The sequence below is a fragment of the Pyxicephalus adspersus genome, chromosome Z (genome assembly GCF_032062135.1).
Source record: "Pyxicephalus adspersus chromosome Z, UCB_Pads_2.0, whole genome shotgun sequence".
Lineage (NCBI taxonomy): Eukaryota > Metazoa > Chordata > Amphibia > Anura > Pyxicephalidae > Pyxicephalus > Pyxicephalus adspersus.
Window position 1 is genome coordinate 66,560,134 of NC_092871.1, and position 20,748 is coordinate 66,580,881.

Sequence of the window (20,748 nt, forward strand, 5' to 3'; positions counted from 1 at the left end):
TTATGTTGATATACCTTTCTTTGATCCACAAGGACTTTTACAGATTAATAATATGTTTATCAGGATATATGCTGTATCCAGGTCGTGTATTTTATGCTCATACGAAGCCAATGCCGTTAAGGGTAAATAAGATGTCTGTGTTATGTTTTATTGTTTGCTATGTATGTTTGTTTTTCTGAAAACTTAATAAAGTTGATTGACACAAAAGCAGCCAGGTGTTAAAGGAAGCCAGGTATAAAAGGGAGCCACTTGGTTTAGACAGCCAGGTGTTAAAGGGAACCAGATACATAAAGAAGCCAGTTGTTAAAGACATCTAGGTACAAAAGGCAGCCTAGTACAAAACAGCCAGCTGGAGAAGTCAGACAGGTACAAATGGCAGGCAGGGTACAGGTGTAAGCTCAAGGGTTATACAAGGTAGCCAGGTGCAGAAAACTGCTAGGTGGTTGACTTTCATAGGCTGTTCCCCACCCTAGGGTGTGGGGGTGGACATATAAAGGATCCCGATTAAGCCCCCCAACCCCACCGGCTTTGTTGTGGGGAAAGAGACCCCCTGGTGGGTCTGGTTTTAAAAATTGCAGGTGGATCCCATGTCATGGGAGGGGGGGGGGGATGAAAAATAAAACACAGTAAAAATAAACATCATAATAATATAATAAAAAATTACCACCTGCACCTGCCATTTGTACCTGTCTTCTGCAACTTGCTTTCATTTGTACATGGCTGTTTTGTACCTGGCTGCCTTTTGCATCTGGTTTTCTTTAACACATGGTTGCCTTTTGTACCTGGTCTACTTTTGTACCTCACTCCCTTTCTTTCCCCGGCCCAAACAAAGCTTTTGCAGGCCTTATTTTAAGGAAACAATGCCTTTAAACGCCTAGCATTTTTGGTTGACAAATGATCCTGGAAGCCTAACTGTGCATAGTAGGCTTCCAGGAGCGTTTAAAAGCCACATTTTTCTGAGGCAGCTGTGAACAAGCCCTAATACTCATAACTGAAAAAGGGACCCAGAAAGGGCTTTGGGATCTAGTGGAACACAGGAAATTTAGGAATCCAATGCCTGTAGCTCTCTAAAGAAAAGAAAATATGTGGCCCTAGAACTGTTGAATTGCAATGCTTTTCCTTGCCATGAACCTTTCATTTTGTATTTCTAAACAGTGACATAATTGTTTTAGGCAAACCTTATATGCTAGTAAAGAAAAAGAATTATCCTTTCAGTAAAACACAATTCTCCCCTCCCCACCATAAAATATTCTCTACTATCTGGATAATTAGCCCACACCTTAACTTGGTGAAAACATTACAGAAGAAGGCATTCTGTAGTATTGTTATCAGGAGAATGGATACCTCACACAGCTCTTGCTGTATTCAGATCATGTGTACTAAACTGGGATAGTCAATGTCACATACTGTGCTTGGGTGTTGGATTTCCTCTTCATCAGTGAGATATACAGGCATTACCACACCTGTTACAAGGCAGTTCCCAGGTGGATCAGCAGCTACTCTATCCCTGCGTTGTCATGATTCTGGATAAATGTAAGTGCCATTTAGAATTATTTGTTTTTATGGGTATTGGTGTTATAAATTTTTTTTATGGCAGCTGTCGTGTAGATTACATAAAAAAAGTTAGAACAGAACGAAACCTTGGTGGAATAAAGATGTTTTATTCTTTATCTTTATTATTGCAAACAGAATTCAATCTCAATGTTTTCATGATTCTAACCTGGAATTATAACACTTGACTAGAAAAGCTAGGTTGCTGGGCTGAGGGGACGAAAATGTATAAAAAGATTTTTTTTTCGGGTACAATTTTTTGTGATTATTTCCAGTGACAGAACGAGTGAGTGTTGTGCACACTCATTCGTTGAGAGTTCTGTTTTATGGAGGGGCAAAGGGAGGTTAAATGAATGCCCTCTCCTTCATAGGACATTTTAGCAGCTATTCCTGCTAGGTCAATCAACCAGGGCATTTATGGACAAAGTCAGGTGATCAATGTACACTGCTTAAATCCCTCAGTAAATGCCTTATATTAGGTGTGTAGCTTTCACTTTACTTTTCCACATGATTTCATGAAAAGATCCAGCTGTGACTGTGACTTTTGGCTGCTCCACATAGATGTGAGATTTTTTAGCTTGTCCCTACATGTCTATGGGATTTTTTTTTTATGTTCATTTTGTCATAAAAAAGAAGAAGAAGAATTAGTATATAGCCATAAATAAATAGTCTTATTGTGTTTTTTGTTTTAAGGAATAAAAAAGAAAGTAATTCTTGTTGTATTTATTTACCCCTGTTGTTTGAACTATGTTTTAGTTTTTCTCTATATATGCTTTTTGTCATTTATTTGAAAAATCCTTAAATAAATAATGTTTTTAAAAAGAAAGGCATTATTGTTGAGTGTAAAAGTGAAAGAAATGGCTGTTTTTGTGGATGAGTAATATGCAGTAGAATGGTTATCATTTCTTGGTCAACCTAATGCTATGTATAACTGGCTTAAAAAAAGAGAGGGTATAGTCCTGCCCTGCTGATAGTGTTTGACCTCGTGATTGAATATCTGCTCATAGTCAGTTGGAAACCTTTCCTGAAAGACACACAGTAAAAGTTGCAGCTGACGTCTAGGCACTTGGCTAGCATCCTAATCCTTTTATATTTAAAGCTAATTGATCTGTCAAATATACAACCAGCACCAAAAGAAAAAAAAAGATGGTGATCCTAACAGAAATGTCTGTGAATAACTTTCTGTGTGCTTCCTCTGATGGCAGCCATAATATTCATACTAATATATAAATTCTATTCTATAAACCAGACCTGAGAGGGTAGAAGTTTTGTAGAACTAGGCAGGTTTTGTAGACCTTGTCCTGGGTTCATAATGCTGTTTCTCTATAGATATAGTACGGTGAGTGAGCAGTGTCACCCTAGGACAGAATGTATGTTATCGACTGGGTTTAAATAAGCGAAAGAAAGCCGTAACAAAATAAAAATGAATGTAGCCACATTATCTAAGGATTGATAAGATTCTATATGTTACATTTTTTTGCTTGAGTTTAAATATACTTTAAATCACAGACCAGAAACATGTTCACAATGGCAGCTGTCATATTCCTTTTTTTATACCATTGTAAAACCATGCACAAGCTATTAATATTATATTAATGGGCATTGTTTTTACTGCAATGTAACAAAAAAGTGATCTATAATAGAAACCAACAACAACAAAAACAATTACTTCTAGGAACTCCTGTAGTTTGGATGTGACTGTGCCATAACTGCAAAGGGTGGTGTGAGGCATTAATAATAGTACTAATGAAATTTGATCAACTAATAATATTTTACATTTTTTCATACATTTTTTTTTGGAAGCATAAGAAAGATTGTGTTGCATAGTAATGGCTATAATTAATTGTAAAAAGAAAAGTGTTATGGATTTTTATATGAACGTTGCTCTTGATAAAACAATAGTTCGATGGAAAATTATACAGCACACATTTTCCCACAAAACATTCTCTTATTACAGTACCACTTGCAGACACACATAAACTTCAAGAATGCCATTCATTATTATTTTATTCTATATACTTTGAATAGAAGAACTTAGTAATATAATTGAGGGCTACTTAGCAACCAGAAGTGTAAAGAAATTAAATATTTGGTCAGTAGTTCATTAAAAGCTCCCTTACCTAATTCTCTGGTGTGGTTGGTTAGGTCCCCATTAATGGAGATCAGTGGTAGGAAAAAATGCCTAATTCAGTGGTTGGTTGTAGAAAATACTGGTATAATAGGTTGATTTTATACTATGCTAAGTTGCTGGAATCCAGCTCAACACCCTTACCAAAAAAGTTAGGTGACAAAGTACTAAAAAGAAAATAAGCAAAAATAACTTCAATTAACTGAATATGTTTATTTTTGAATGCCTGGGTTTTCAAGTTTTATCAAAAAGGCGCCTAAACATCTCATGTGAGAAAACACAGATGAAAGGTTTTTAGAACCACAGAACAATGACAATCTGAGGAGTAATAATAAAAAAGGTAAGGAAATAAAAAAAAACACAAATGAAACTTCATTGAAATTACATAAAAACTAAATAATATTAAAAAAAATATACAAATTATTAACAGAAAAAAATAAAACAAGCTGTAGACTACATACAAATAAAATACACAAAGTAAAAGCTTAGTAGAAACAAGATACCACAAAAAAACAATGGGCTCTATTTATAAAAAAAGGAATCTGACATTTCCTCAAATATTTACTAGTGGGAATCAAGTATATTGAAACACATGGACATAGAAGATTCTTACAAGGGAATTTTTGACAGGAATGTGTGATCCCCTGTTTTATATAGGGATCCCAATGACTTGTACTATTCTGTAAAATCACAACTATCCCTATTTCTGATCAAGCTCTTATCTCCCCTTCTCTCTTCTGGATCTAAACCTTAGGGGTAATAAACTCACATAGAGAACTGGAAATGACCTTTAATTGCCTTTTATAGCTGGATAATTATTAAACGGTTGCTGCGGTGGCCAAGTGTGCTCACATGGTTTGCAATGTTATCTACAATGGCTAAAATAAACAGGATTTGGGTTGTTCCTACATTAAAAGAGCAGTCTGGTATAAATACAACACATGATGAAAATATACTTCCACAAGAATATTTGCTTTGGTGACCATGCTTTTTTCTATGCAAAACTGATTTATCGACTCAGCTGCTCAGCTGTATTACAGGTGATAGGTGATCTGTGAGTTTTAATTGGTAGAAGGATTTCCAGATTAGGACATTTTGTGATAGACCACAGTTACGATATGACAAAGTGTGTATGCTGTGTTATAATTTCCCCCTACAGATATATCTGGAAAAACTGGTTTTGTTGAAACATTACACAAACATGCAATTCTTTTGTTCTCAACATGTAAAGTGACAGAACATGAGAAGTGTGTTTTAGATCTTTAAACTAAATCCAAACCCACTGACTAAAATCTCAACATTATCAGGAATTGGTGTATCTTCCCAGGCTAAAATCACCAAGGGCTCATGTTTTCAGTTTTTGTGTGTGCTGTTTTACCTGTTCCCATCTGCCACTGGTAGGGCTATCCTGGGACACTACATTAGTTGGCAATAAGCAAAAAATAATCCCAATAGGGTTGGCAATCCATCAAACCTTTGTTTTTTTTGGTGAAGACTTGGTGAAGGTTGTGCTCTGGCTGAACCAACAACACTTGCTAGTGACAAGTGCCCAGAGTAGTTATTCTTTTTAATTGTGTAGCTTTAATTAAATAATACTGTTGATCAATACTTTTGATAATACTGATATTGATAATACTGTTGGAATTGTGGGGACCTACTGAAATCTGTTTTGTTTAAATTTTATATAGAGGTGGGTGGCTTTTCATTGGTTGCATTTGCAGAGCAAATCAAAAAAATATTTTTTTTGATTTTTTGCTAAACCAAAGTTTGAACTTGCTTGTCAATTCTTTATTCATTGGGCAAGCAGTTGTTAAAAAGGGTATGTAGAGCCTGGTGCTGCTTGTGGGTGGGTGCGTGTACTAATCCAAAAAATGTAAATATACAGCTAAAAGGGCAACATTGAAAATACCAAATTAAATTAAATTACTACTTAAAGCTGTAAACAATGTTTTTTTTCCAATCATGACAAATACTGACATCACTGAGTTTCCCAGAGCTATTATTGACCCTTGTAACTCTGCTGAAATAGTTTAAAGATCATGTGGAGTTGCAGTGTTTTATCCTGCAGAGTTACATCTAAATGGAAGTGATGTTGAGTCTATCACATGACAACAATTTTTGGTATTCTTTGACATTTTTTCACGTGCATGCATTTATAAGGCTTGACATATTTGGTATTTAATTTTTTTGTTGTAGGCTTTTGAATATTACCAAAAACTTACTAAGGACATACATTTAAACAGTACAATACACCAGTCTTTAATGCTAAGCTAAATCTGCATGACTCATTCTATCCACATTCCATCACAGCGCATCGTCATCTTGGCTTTCATGCCAGAATGGTTTTAATTGGCCATGGATGATAGACAGGTGTGTGTGAGTTCATTCATCTCCAACACATAAGGATAAGGATGGATTGTCAGGTTTTTACTGACAACCACAGGGGACTTTATTTCCACTTTAAGATGCCACATCTGTATTATTAACTAACTTAGTTGAGTTTTAAAGCATGCATGGTCTTATGGCACTTGTGGTCAACCAATCCAAATTAGACAACATTTCCTAATTGCACTGTATACCAACAAATATCAAATAAAATAATGTTGCAATTTTTTTAACAGATCACTTTACCCAAAACTTGTAAATCATGCAATTGCTTAAACAATTCAATATATTTCACAGTTCCCACATACATGATACATGATCACTTTATTCTTCTCTATGCATTCCACTTAAACAGCTTCTTAAGGAGAAACATGAATTGAAATCTATGAAAGAGTATATCTGATCAATCACATTTACTTTTTAATATGCCTATATACATCAAATAGATAATGACTCTTGTCAAAGAATAATTAAAGGTATACACAATACAAATAACATCTTGTTAAAACTGTGATCTTTTGGATTAGTAAACCATTGCAAACAACCAAATTCAGTGCCTATAGATTTGTGCAAATATCACTGCATACAATCCTACAACTGACAGTTCTATTCTATAGGTTCTGCTTTTGAAAATATTTATTATCTGAAAGGTTTAAATAATCTTCAGACCTAAATTGCATGTCAAAAATTAATAAAAAAGGCACTAGTTAAATAACATGTACTCTTTGAAGTGGCAGATGGTAATTAACATATGGAATAATTAATAATTATTTAAGGCCAAAAGTGGTTTTAAATGAAACTAAATAATACTGTAAGTAAGTAAAATGGTTGTAAAAGTTGCAGATGTGCTAATCTCTCTTAATGTAATTGTCGCACATATTAGGCATATTAGTAAAAGATCACATTAGGTAGAACTGCAAAGTTGTACACATCAAATTGCCCAGCCAGGCGGATGAAATCTCTGTATCCCAAATCAGTTTTGTAACTATTCGGGTTTTCACCCCTCTTTGGATTACTGAATGATGAATCAGCTTCCTCATACTAGATTTACTAACCTTTAAACTGGCATTTGTGAACAAGGTGAACAAGAACAAGGTGTTGTCACCTGCCTGGCACCTGTAGAGATAGGTGTGACCATTAAGACTGATTAAACACAATTACTTATTCCCTTGGGCAGGTAAATACTGTGCATATATCAAATGTATTCTAAGGGTCTGATTTATTAAAGCTCTCCAAGACTGGAGAATATAGACTATGATGGATGAACCTGGGTAATCCAGCAAACCTCGGATAGATCTAGTCCAGGATAGAACACATTTGCCAACTGATACCAAATGTTTTTTTAGAAATCTATTCCAGGTTTGCTGGAATCCATAGGTTCCTCTATGACAGTCTATCCTCTTCAGTTTTAGAGAGCTTTAATAAATCAAGGCCAAATTGTCAATGTCTTTCTGAAATCAGAAAATACTAATAATCTTTTAATTTTTTTTTTTCATTTTTGGAAGACGCTAAACTGATACAGTTTACAACCTTACTCAAGTCAAAACTTTTTTCAATTCTGAATAGACTTGAGAAAAGTCTCTGTAAAGGCCAGTTCACATTACTGTGGTCCATTCGATCATGGACATTAACGCACATTGCATTACAGCAGCCTGTTCATATGACTTGGCTGCCTAATGTGCCAGAACACACAAAAAAGACAGATTACCATTTTTGGTTAAACACTGGAACCAAGTGGGAGCATTCCCATACATAGTGCTTAATTAGTACACACATTGCACACCTGTTGGCAAGCTGTTTTGGGTTGCCTTTTAGAATGAACTGTGTCACATTAAACAAAAATGTGTACTGTTGTAATGTGTGTGTTATTGTATATACTGTATTTATAAAGCACCAACATATTATGCAGCGCTGTCCATTAAATGGGGTTGCAAATGACCGACAGAAAAAAGACAGTGACACAGAAGGAGGGGAGTATCCTGCCCAAAAGAGCTTACAATCCAAGAGTTTGTAAACTCTTGTGTTGTGTGTTGACAACTCAATGCTATGAAAGAGCCCTAATGCTTTTATTGCTGTCTGTAAACCCATTTGAAAGATCTTTCTCTCTTTCTGTGACAGAAGAACAAGAAATTAAATGAACAGTAGTCACTGAAAGAGGAAAGCAAGGGCAGCACTGATAAATACCAGATGGAATATAACCCTTTCACGCTCTGAAAGAAATTTGCATGGAGCTGGGATTTCATGCCTTCTGATTAATACCTCTGCTGCAATTTTCCTCTATTATGTAGGAAATGTACAACTGCCCTTATAATTAGAAATAATAGTCTAAAATAAATATTTACAACTGAGGATTAGTGTTTTTGTCAGTTTAGACACCTGTTCTGGCTTCATGACACGCAATATATAGTATATTATTGATTTGAAAAGTTTACAATGAATGTTTTATATAAGACAATACTACAGTGTGTCATTATGATTTTGGTGTGTACATAACCTTTTGGAGAACCTGTAATTTCATTATAAAGAAAAAAGGCTTCCAGTAAAATGCAGAATAGATGGACATGGGCAGCACACATCTGTGTACTGAATCTGCAGACATGTTTCTGGCTGCATCAGTATTTTATTTTGTTGCTGGCCACATTTTTCTGGTAGTGTCATTACAGTATTATTATTTTCTGCAAGGGTGTTTCTAGATAAGTCATTATAGTATTCTGGGTCTGTATGTATGTTTCTGGCAGCATCAATTCCATAATTTTTCTCTGCACTTAAATTTCTGGCTGCATCAGTTCTAAATTTTTTCTCTATAGGCGTGTTCCTGGTTGTGTATAATACGTTTCTGTACTTGTATATCTGATTGTAATTGTAACATACTCTGTCTCTGTCAATATGTTTCTGGTTGTGTCGGTCACGGCTCCACAGGGCAAAGTGGTGGACCCACTGTGTCACCAACCCAAGCAGTAGCTTGGTCTTCTCCAGAGCCTCTAGAGGTGAGGATGTTGTGCGGCAAGCTACTGCCACGCTGCAGCCCCCTTGCCTGCCAAGGGAGGTGACTTCTGACTGACAGGAACCAACAGCGAAATACCAGAGCGAAATCCAAAAGGGTAGTCAAACAAGCCAAAGGTCAGGACAGGCAGCAAACCAGAGGAGTCAGTAAACAAGCCGAAGGCCAGGGCAGGAAGCAACAAGAGAATTCAGAAAACAAACAGGAACAAACGCAGAGGATGGAACTGTAGAAACCTGGGAGTAGAACCACAAGGAACTCCTTGTCCAGGCAACTTCCTGTGGCTAGGTCACTTCCTTAAGAAGGGGATGTCAGGTGATGAGTGTAGGTCATGTGAGCCGCAGATTACAAACCCACCAACAGAGGGAGTGTTGAGAATGCGACGGCCTCGGGTGTTTTTCAGGTGCCTGCCAGCAGATGGAGTGCGTCTGCCATATTCTGTATCTGCAGTCTTTGCATATCTTTGCTTGTGTCTGAACAATATTCTGCATTTGTGGAAATGTGTCTAGCTTTATAAGTACCATATCCTGTATGCCTACTTTTTGGTTGTGTACATAAAGTAGTCTGCATTTGTGGATGTTTTTCTGGTTTCATTAGCACCAGGTTCTGTATCTGCCTATCTGTTTCTGATTGCACCAGACAGTATTCTATAAATATTTTGCATTTATTTTGCATAATAGTATTTTGCATTTGTGGATAGGTTTCTAGTTGTGCCACTACAGTATTCATTCCCTGCAGGCGTGTTTCTGTTGTGTTATGTTAAGAAAGTATTTTTCTCTGCTGGTGTGGTTTCTGGCTGTGTTACCTCTGTGTTCCTTGTTAGATAGTAGGTTAGGTTGAAAAAAGACATAAGTCCATTAAGTTCATCCACTAAGAAAATAAACATATCCCAGATATAAAACCCTATAAGACATAGTTGGTCCAGAGGAAGGCAAAAAAAACCCTGGTACAATTTGCTTCAACGGGGAAAAAATTCCTTCCTGATTCCATGAGGCAGTTGGATGTTCCCTGGATCAACATTTTCTTTTTTCTTTACTTTAAAACCTTAATACCCAATTATGTTCAGTGCTTCTAGAAAAGCATCCAGTTTCTTTTTTTTTTAAAGCAATCTATAGTAGTTGATGAAACTACTTCTTAAGGGAGCAGATTCCACATTTCACAGATCTTACAGTGAAGAATGCCTTCCTTATCCGGAGCTTAAACTTCTTTTCCTCCAGACGCAAAGAGTGCTCTCTTGTTCTTTGTAATAATCTCAAAGTGAAAAACTGGGAAGAGAGTTCTCTATATGGACCGTTTATTTATTTATACAGGGTGATCATATCCCCCCTTAAACATCTCTTCTCAAGGGAGAATAGATTCAGTTCAGCTAATTGCTCCTCATAGCTGAGCTCCTCCATTCTTTTTATTAGTTTAGTTGCCTATCTCTGCACTCTCTCCAATTCCACAATGTCCTTTTTGTGAACTGGTGCCCAAAACTGGACTGCATATTCCAGATGTGGTCTAACCAATGCTTTGTAATAATATGGCACTATATATATACTGTGTGGTAATATTAATTTATCAGATGATGAATATATGATTAGTAACTAATCAATAATATATGATTAGTTACTAATCAAATAATTATCTGCTAAATTATGCATTAGCTGATATAACTTGCTTTTAAACTTACTTTACTTCTTTTTTCCTGGGCTCACTGTTACTGCTTTTGCATCTAGTCCCGTGTCCCACGTGTAAGCACCCGGGAACATGTGGGACACGGGACTCCTATCAGCGTGGGACTCTCTTGAGTCCCACACTGATGGCTCCGCCGCCCACCAGGAATGCCTCTGAAGGAAAATCCAATTCCTCCACAATTCATACGGAGGAGAGGGAGTGTCCCCTTATCCCGGCAGCGGAAGTGTTAACGCCCGTCGCAGTAAATAGGGAAGGGAGCCAGAACAAGGAGCCTCAAGAGCCGCATGTGGCTCCATAGCCGTGGGTTGCCGACCCCTGCGGCCGGGATTAGGCTGGATCAACCATTTAAAAAAGGAGGGGTGTTAAGCCGGAACAGACTACTGGCTAGACTGTATCTGTCCTAAAGGCCGGAGTTTGTCGACCTCTGATCTACCAGAACCCCCAGACTTCTTTTCCATTTCTGACTCCCCAAATGTATTCCCCTTTGACAGTATGAAGCAAGCATGTGGTTAGCCCCCAAGTGCATAACTTTACATTTATGTATTTTAAATGTCATTTGCCACTTGGCCCGAACAGTACATCCAATTCTGCTTGTAGATTATAGACATCCTGTATGGACCTAATTCGATTACATAGTTTAGTGTCATCTGCAAATGCAGAAATGGTACTTTTAATCCCAACTCTATATCATTTATAAAGATGTTAAACAGTAAATGTCCCAACACTGAACCCTGTGGTATACCACTAATACCCTTAGACCATTCAGAGTATTATTCATTAATTACAACTTTCTGAATGCGTCCTTTAAGCCAGTTCTCTATCCAAGTACAGATTGACTTTGACCTATGACCTATAGACCAAAACATATTGACCCTAACTAAATTAACCGTCTGTAGGGTACGGTGTCAAATGCTTTAGCAAAGTCCAAGTACACTATATCAACTGCCATTCTATTGTCCACCAGTTTACTTACTTCCTCAAAAAGAGAGTAAATTTGTTTGACAACTTCGGTCTTTCTTGAAGCCATGCTGACTAACACTTATAATATTATTTTCTAGCAGAAACTCTTCTATGTGGTAATTTATCAAACTCTTCAGGACTTTTCCAACTATGGACATTAAACTAACCCGTCTGTAGTTACCTGGTTATGGCTTTGCTCCCTTTTTGAAGATAGGAACCACATTGTTGATACAGTACAAGATTTCCTTTTACTACCCATGCCAGTGATATCTTGATTGTCGCAGTGCTACCAGACAGGAAGATTTTGGCTAGGTTTTCGGCCTAAAAAACCTTTACAAGACACAAACATGGTGTCTAAAATTTTTGACTTCCCATGTAATGTCATGCTTATACTCTGGCATTATTACCGTGAGCCAATACCTTGAAGCAAGTGTGCAAATAAGCACTTTGACTTTCTCTTCGACATTCCTGCCCATCATACATGTTTTGGTAAGTGATTAAGGAAGAATCAAAGTCATAAGATCAATATATTGGCCAGAGGATTGGCATTTTTTGGAAAGCGCTTACTCATGGCAGCTCCCATATTTCTTTTAGAAATGTTAATTTGCAGTTATTTATTCTACCAAAATCCTAGTTCTTTGTTTTCTGTTTTACTGGCACAGCAAAAAAATTGCAGTTTCAAATGTATTCTAAGAAGCTGTCAGCCTCACACATTTTATCAGTAGTTGTTCAGTTTTTCAACACAAGCCCTCTTCAGTTCTTTCCTCCTCACCGTAGTTTGTATGTTTACATTGGTTGTCCTTTTTACTAGGCGAGGCATACACCACATTCTTTATGGGGTCATCGTATGTTGACACAGGTGTTCTTGAGGTACAATATTTGCATGTTGTGAAATTTGACTGTTTTCCTAATCTAACTAGGCAACCTTGTGCATATGTATGTGCGTAATATGTTTGTGTGTCTATGTCCGGGTAAAACTTTAAATGTGAAGCAATTGTTATCTAGAATATTGGAATATTGCAAACTGAGATGCCTTTGTAGCTGTAATATTTGCATTTTGTGAAATAAGGTCCCCTGCCACTTTATTAGGTATACCTGTCTAACTGCTTGTTAATGCAAATCTCTAATCAGTCATTCACATGACAGCAACTCAATTTATACATTGTCAGGACAAACTGCTGAAGTTTAAACCAAACATCAGAACGAAGGAGAAAGAGAGAAAGACGGTTTAAGTGATTTTGAATGCAATATGATTGTTAATACCAGGGCAGCTAGACTAGATTTTTATTAAACTGTTGATGTGCTGGAATTTTCCTCACATCTCCAGGGTTTACAGAAAATGAGTTCCCCTGCGAGAAAATGTTTTGTTGATGCCAGAGACCAGAACAGAAAGGGCAGACTGTTTTAAGTTGATAGAAAGGCATTAATTACTCAAATAACAACTTGTCACAACTAAGGTTTGCAGAAGAGCATCTCTGTATGCACATGTCCAGCTGTGAAGCACATGGAGATACGGGAGCAGGAAATCACACCAGATGTCACTCTTTAAGAACAAGCACCTGAGCATACACTTTGCACAGGCTGTGTGAAAGTTTCTTGGCACACCTTGAGCTTCTTAGTAGCAATTGAGCACCATTTAAATGCCACAGCTTACCTTAGTATTATTGCTGACCATGTCCATGTTGGCAACTTCCAGCAGGATAACACACCTTGACACAAATCTAATATCATCTTAAACTGGTTTCTTGAACATGACAATAGGTTCCCAAATGGTCACCACAGTCACAAGATCGCAATGCGGTAGGGAACTTCTGGGATGTGGTAGAACATGAGATTCACATCAAGGATGAGCAGTCAACAAATCTTCAGCAACTGCATAAAACTATCATGGCAATATGGGCTGAAATCCCTGAGGAATGTTTCCAGCACCGTGTTGAATCTATACTTCAAAGAATAACATCAGTTCTGAAGGCAAAAGGGGATCCAACCTAGTATTAGCGGGATAAACCTAAAAAAGTGGCTGGTGAATGTGTAAATATATTAATCTTTTTTTTATCTTTAAATCTTTATTGAATTTTAACAAAGTACAACAAAAAGAGAATATAACAAACAAAAAGAAGAGAAAGAAATAAGAAAAAAAAAAAAAAAAAAAAGAAGAGAAAGGGAAAAAAGAAAAAAAAAACGTATATAGACTACAATGGCATTTCAAAGACATATCAATATTAACAATAGTTAGAATAGCAATGTTATATACAATATTGCTATATATTCATTTACATATTGGAGGCAGGAATTTGTCCTAATATTTCCAATTAGCATTGAATTTATGATAGGTAAATCTACTGTATGCTAATGCACATTTATAATGGTTTATAATACTTCAGATATATTAGGTGACGTAGACTGGTTCCATCTAGTAACTATGGAAAGCCAAGCTGCAATAAAAATATGAGTAATTACAATTCGGTAGATAGGTGGGAATCTCTCTATTCCCAGATTAAGCAATGCCAATGCCGCATTAAGGCTAGTCAGACATCCTGTTACTGTAGATATTAAGCTTTCCAAAAGCTACGTAGATTTTTACATTCCCAGAACATATGTACATAAGTACCCAACTCACCACATTTCCTCCAGCATGCAGGAGAATATTCGGAAATAAACTTAGAAAGTCTATGTGGCATTCTATACCACTGACATAAAATTCTATGGTAGTTTTCCCAGTGGGAAATACATTTAGAAGCTGTAGAACTAGAGCAGATTGCAGTTTTCCACTTGGAGAGCGAAAAGTAACATTGTGAATCTTGCTCCCAAATAGAGAAAATATACATTCTCATCCCATTTCCTTTATTCTGAATTAAATTATAATATAAGGAAATACCTCCTTTACATAGATTAATATTTTGACTTGTTTTCCAAAAAATTGCGGGCACAGAAACTATTTATTTGAAAGTGAATTAAATAAATGAGTTATTTTTAACATTCTGTATTTATTCAGAAAAGTATGAAATGTCGGTAAATCTGTATTATATTGATAGCCCAGTTTATACCAGGATTGTAAGTTTAGGTTTGGTACAAGGAGCTCAAAAAATTGCAAAGGAACTGGAATTGAGATTGATTCCGTATTTATACATTTTGTACTTTAAGTTTTTTCCATGTGAATAACATGGCATCTATAGGAGGTAAATGCAGATTTAGTCTGATAGTCAAACAGGAATCTGTCAGATAAAAAAGCCAAATAATTACCTTTTAGTATATACATTTTTTCAATATCCAACAATCTTTTAATTACCTCAGGCTTTATGCATAGCTCCAGATGATCCATCAATGACGCCAGATAATATTCCATTAAAAAAGGCACCCCTATTCCACTTACCTTTTTAATCGAAATAAAAATTGAATGAGATAAACAGGATTTCCTACTATTCCATATAAATTTATGTATTATAGATTGCAAGGAGGTTATAATAGAGGAGGGAAGAATAATAGGAATGGTTCAAAATAAATAAAGAGTTTTTGGGAGAATTGCCATTTTAAAGGCTGCAATGCGTCCCAGCCAGGACAGCTCCACTTTTGAGAGCCCGCTAATATTTTTGTTGTACCGAATCTTTCAATGGTGTAAAATTACAGTTAACCATACTGGATAACGAACTTGTCAAGTGAATACCTAGATTTAAGATACTGTCCTTAGACCACCCAAAATGGAAGTCCCTAGATAATTGTACTTGTAGTTCTGAAGATACACCTACCTGCAAAATACTACATTTAGAATCATTAATCTTACAATAGCTTACAGATCCATAGACTCCAATACTTGCAATAAAGCTGCCATTGAAGTCAGTGGATCTAATAATGTGAGAATCACATCGTCAGCAAATAATCCTACAACATGTGAGGACTCACCTATTTCTATACCTTTGATCCTTTTGTTGTCTCTAATAGCTTGCGCAAAGGGTTCCATAATTAATGTGAAAAGAGTAGGAGATAAAGGACAGCCTTGGCGAGTTCCATTAGTTATACTAAAGGAGGAGGACAGCATATTCGATAAATATACTTGAGCCAAAGGGTAAGTATATAGGGCCATGATGGCTGACTAAATTGTACCATGCAGACCGAATTTCTGAAGTACTGCATGTAGGTAACCCCACTGCACTCTATCGAAAGCTTTCTCCACATCAAGCGTGAGAAAAATTGTCGGTTCACCAGAGGTCTCTGCAATTTTGAGCAGATTTATCATTCGTCGGGTGGCGTCAGAAGCTTGACGACCTTTAACAAAACCCACTTGGTCACTGTGGACCAATTGGGGTATCGATTCCTGAAGTTGTACTGCAAAAAGTTTAGCAAAAATTTTAAGGTCTGTATTTAACAGTGATATAGGCCTAAAATTTTGAGGGTGAGACGGTGCTGTCCCCTCTTTTATGATAGTAACTAATGGCCTTAAGCATCTCTGGAAGAAAATGACCAACTGATATCACTTGGTTATAAACCACGGTTAAGTATTGAGATAGCAAGGAACTATAAGCCTTATAATATTCAGATGCAAAACCATCAAATCCTGGGGATTTGTGCACAGATAAACTTTTATTCACTTTCTCTATCTCTCGAGGAGAGCTCGACCTATTAAGAATATCAATTTGTTCCCCTGAAAGTTTAGGTAAACTTATAGAACCCAAAAAAAAACTATTAAACTTTGGGTAGGTTGGTTGATATGGCGATCCTCTTTAAGATTATACAGTTCTTGATTATAATCTCCAAATGCATTAGCCATATCTAAAAGGTTAAACAGCTGAGCCTTGGACCTGTGATAAAATATAAAGGGTAACGTATGTCTCAGTCGCTTAGATTTAATTTTAGGGCGCTAATAGTTTACTTGCTCTATTACCTTGTGCATAGTAAATAGTTCTTGTACATTGAAAAGCTCTTTCTTGTTTATCTATAAGCAATAAACGCAATTCCTGTCTATAATTAAACAATTGTTGTGAAATAGAGGTTGTGATTGTGCTTTTATGAATACTCTCTAACTCCCCAATTTTCGTTAGTAAATCGCTTACATGTTGCTTTCTCTTTTTACTTTCAACTGCTGAAAGTTGGATCAAAATACCTCTAGCATAAGCTTTATGGGCACACCATAAAAGAGAGGGAGCTACTTCCTGTAACTCATTAAACTGAAGGAATTTTTTTAGCTTGTCCAAAATCACACCTTTTGTAGTAGCATGTGCAAATAACAGCGTATTATTCCTCCAAAGAAGGGGGCTAAAGTTCTTGATATCTTCATCAATGTAGATAGTCACAAGGTGCATGGTCGGACCATGGTATATTATAGAGAGAAGAAGATGTCACTTGCTGTAAAGTCAATTTGTCAACCAAAAACAAATCAATCCTAGAATAGGACTGATGCGGAGCCAAAAAAAAAGTAAAGTCTTTCTCAGATGAGTGGAGACATCACCAAACATGAAAAAGTTCCTCTTTTTGCAAGAATGAAGTCAATGTTGGTCTTGTATACTTCCTAATGTTGGAAGTATCTAATGAGACATACAGTTGAAATCTCCACATATTATAAGAGAGCCTTCTTGAATTTTCTTCGTTCTTTTAATAACCTTGTTCAAAAATTTTAATGAGTAGACATTCGGAGCATATAAAGTTACTAGTGTTCTAATTATATTATTAAATTTACCCACGAGGATTATATAACGTCCCTCTAGATCTATTTCCACTTTTATAGGAGAAAAAACTACGCTGGATCTTATTGCTATTGTTACTCCTTTTTTCTTCTGCATGGATGTAAAGCGAAAAAGAGGGAAATCCTTATGAAAAAAAATAAGGTAAATTATTTGTTTTGAAATGTGTCTCTTGAATGCACAAAATGTTGGAATTTATTTCTCTTAGCTTCATCCCATACAGCATTCCTTTTATAGGGGCTATTTAGCCCTTTAGCAATAATGGATAATATATGGAGTCCCATTGTATAAATTATGTACCTCTTGAGAGGCATATACTTGTTGTACTTCCCTTATATCCATATGGAAGTGTCGGTGTAAATCTTTCTTTTCATCTCTAACTAGAGACAGAGTATAATGACCATTGTAGATAAAACATAAAAAAAAAAAAATAGAATTGGAAACCAGTAAAACCAAAAAAAAAATCCATAATGAATCCAAAAAGCAGTATCTTACTGCACATCTTGTATGTGGGTTAACTAAACCAGGGTAACAAACACCGGATAGTAAACTTTATATTTTGCAAGTAACTTTATATATTGCAACTTTTCCTCAGAGCAGGTATAGCACTCAGGATAGTTTCCACTCCGGGGAAAGACGACCAAGATTTTGACCAGATCTAGGTGCTTGTGGGTGGGAGGCTGGTTGTATGCCCCAGCTTTCAAGGACATCTAGACCTAACTGAGGGTTCTTTATGGTAACGTTGGAGCCATTGCAGGAAACAATGAGTTTCACAGGAAAATCCCACCTATATTGAATATGGTGTTCCCTCAATGCTAAGGTTACAGAAATAAATATTTTTCCTTGCCATGATTGTAGATTGAGATAGATCAGAAAATAGGCTGACAGAGTATGGGTCTGGCAACTTAGATTCCTGCCTAGATATAGTCATTAGTTCTTTGATGTGGAAAAAATGAATACGTGCTAGAACATCTGTAGGTATTTTCTCAGGGAGATGCGCAAGTTTAGGGAGCCTATGCGCTCTATCAGTAGCTCAAAGGATGCCGCTCCTGGTATTAATTTTAAAATTAACTGAGATAAATAGTTACACAGTTCAGTTGAAGGAATAGTTTCAGCAATTCCCCTAAACTTTATAATATTTCTTCTCACCTGGTCTTCCATGCTGGTCAACCTTTGCCGAACTTGCTCTAAGGTATCTTGCGTATCATTAAATCCACCAGCTCGTTATGAGCTTCTGCATATTCTCCCATTTTGTGCTCTATATAGTCAACCCTATCACCTACTTTATGTACATCACTTTTAAGTTGTTGGAAGAGCGCTAAAAAATCTTGGTGCTGAGAACTCTGCAAGGAAACTAGCATCTCTTTAAGTGTTGTGTCCAAAACTGGGCAATCTGAGGTGGGAAAAGCCCCTATAGGATCAGTAATTTCTGTTTCTTCCGATATAGGAAATATGGCTGGACTTACCCTATTCTCGGTGTCATCTGGAATCGACAGTTTCAGTTTGGCTTTAGCTGGACTTGCACTTGTAGAGAAAGAACGAGATGTAGTGTCCGATCCACCCTCTTTCCCTATAGATATAGATCTTTCAGCGTGGTCAGTAAGAATGGCCACGTTCTTGCTATGCCTGGAGACACGCCTACCAGCGCCATCTTGGCTTGTCTGATCCGCTGCAGTGAAGAATTCTGTAAGTTTCCGTGGCGTAGACCCGGTTTTGCGTTTGCCCATTGTTGCAGGAGATGGTCCGGCGTATCAGGCACAGGTGGAATATTGAAAAAAATGCTCAGTAGTAATCGCTAAATAGCCTGGTGTTCAGCCCCGCTGCAGAGCCTTAAGCAGAAGCCGCCATCCGCTTACGGCCACGCCCCCCCATATCATATTAATCTTCAAGAACATATTGTTTTGTTGTCTAGGCAAATGTGCATTGTTAAGTATTGTAATGTTGCTAGGCATTTTTTTATGGCATATTGCTAGTTGAATGCTTTTATTGGTTCTAATACAGTGTCCAAAAGCCTATAGAAAAAAGGGCAGTAATGAGATCTTACAAATCCCAAACTGTATTTGGAGAAGTGGAGCTTCCACCTTTATCTTCTGAAGATTCAATAGCAGGTCACAAGGCAGTAAAATAGAAATCTCATGTTTGTGACTTGGTAGCCATAGCAAGCCAGGTTGACATCCGTGCCGTGTGGACAAGCACATGTTACCCTGTGATATTGTAAGTGACAAACATTGATGTGCTTCTGTGCCATTTGTTCTAAATCACATCCCAATGGATGTGGCCTACTCACTTTCAGTGCAAAGTATCACAATGCACAGTGATGAATTAAAACAGTGCATGAACCATTTTTTGTGTGATAAGCAGTTCATTTAAATGTATGGGTTGCTTGAACCCACTACACAGTTGTGTACAGTGCACGTATTTGTAGCACGCTACCACGGCCATATAAATGTGCACCAAGTTTATTAGATGTACTGGGTCATGTGAAAGTAGGAAATATGAACCCACACGACCATATTATAATGACAAGAAAGTAAGTAAGGAGATGTATACCTCAGATATTCACCCTGTTTGATGTATAATATTCATAATTTAATTTTAAGAAATAATATAGAGGTTTAAAGAGTGTGAAGCCTTGTCCAATGGAAATATAGAATTACCAGGTTAAGGGGCAAATGGGGTGTTAGTTAGGCATTTTAAAAAAATTCAACAAATCTAATGACAGAGGCCTAAGAGCGTTTTATTGGATGGGAAACACTAAACAACCCCTCCCCAATTTGGGTAAAAAGATCATTATGCAGTCAGATGGGAGCTCTCATTTTACCTTCTAGATGCCATTGAACTTTTGAGAGTCAATTTATGAGGACTAGGGACTCTCTCAGAGATCTGACCTTTCTTTAATTGATCTGAACTGTGACCAAGTGACTTTGGTCCAAGGACCAGTTGGTCTCATAACTAGTGTTGATGTTCGAATTCGGGTTGTCCCTATATTCGACCTGAATATGGCTGTTCGAATTCGGATAGACCCGACCTGAAAAACACGGGATTCAACAGCAAAAATTCGGGAAAAAAAAAGTTTTAAAAAAAAATAAAAGTTAATCTTAAATGAATTTATTTGTATGTGTTTTTATTTTAACTTGTTCTTTTTTTATTTTTTACAGGTTATCCGACAATGACATTATGAATCATAATGTCATTGTGGGATTCCCGAACCGTGGGAACTTTGCGGTCACAGCTAATTGAAAGCAGGTACCTTCAATTAGCTGTAACCGCAAGCAATACCAGGGCAATAGAGGTTGAATGGAGATATGTATCTCCATTCATTACCTCTACTGCTCTGTGATTGGCTGTGGAAGCTTTCATAAAAGCTTAAA

The 20,748-nt window shown here is 36.8% G+C and overlaps 1 protein-coding gene across 2 annotated transcripts in view; it reads left to right on the plus strand.

The window, feature by feature from the left end:
- Positions 1–1,377: 1,377 nt before the first annotated feature.
- LOC140344577 (histo-blood group ABO system transferase-like) overlaps positions 1,378–20,748 on the plus strand; it is an 85,373-nt gene continuing 66,002 nt past the window's right edge. Inside the window, exon 1 of one of the 2 annotated variants that reach the window (XM_072431827.1) lies at positions 1,378–1,533. In XM_072431827.1, the coding sequence (XP_072287928.1) occupies positions 1,518–1,533 (16 nt within the window). In that variant the 5' untranslated portion in view covers positions 1,378–1,517. The remainder of the gene's footprint in view (positions 1,534–20,748) is intronic. The other variant, XM_072431826.1, reaches the window with a different exon arrangement.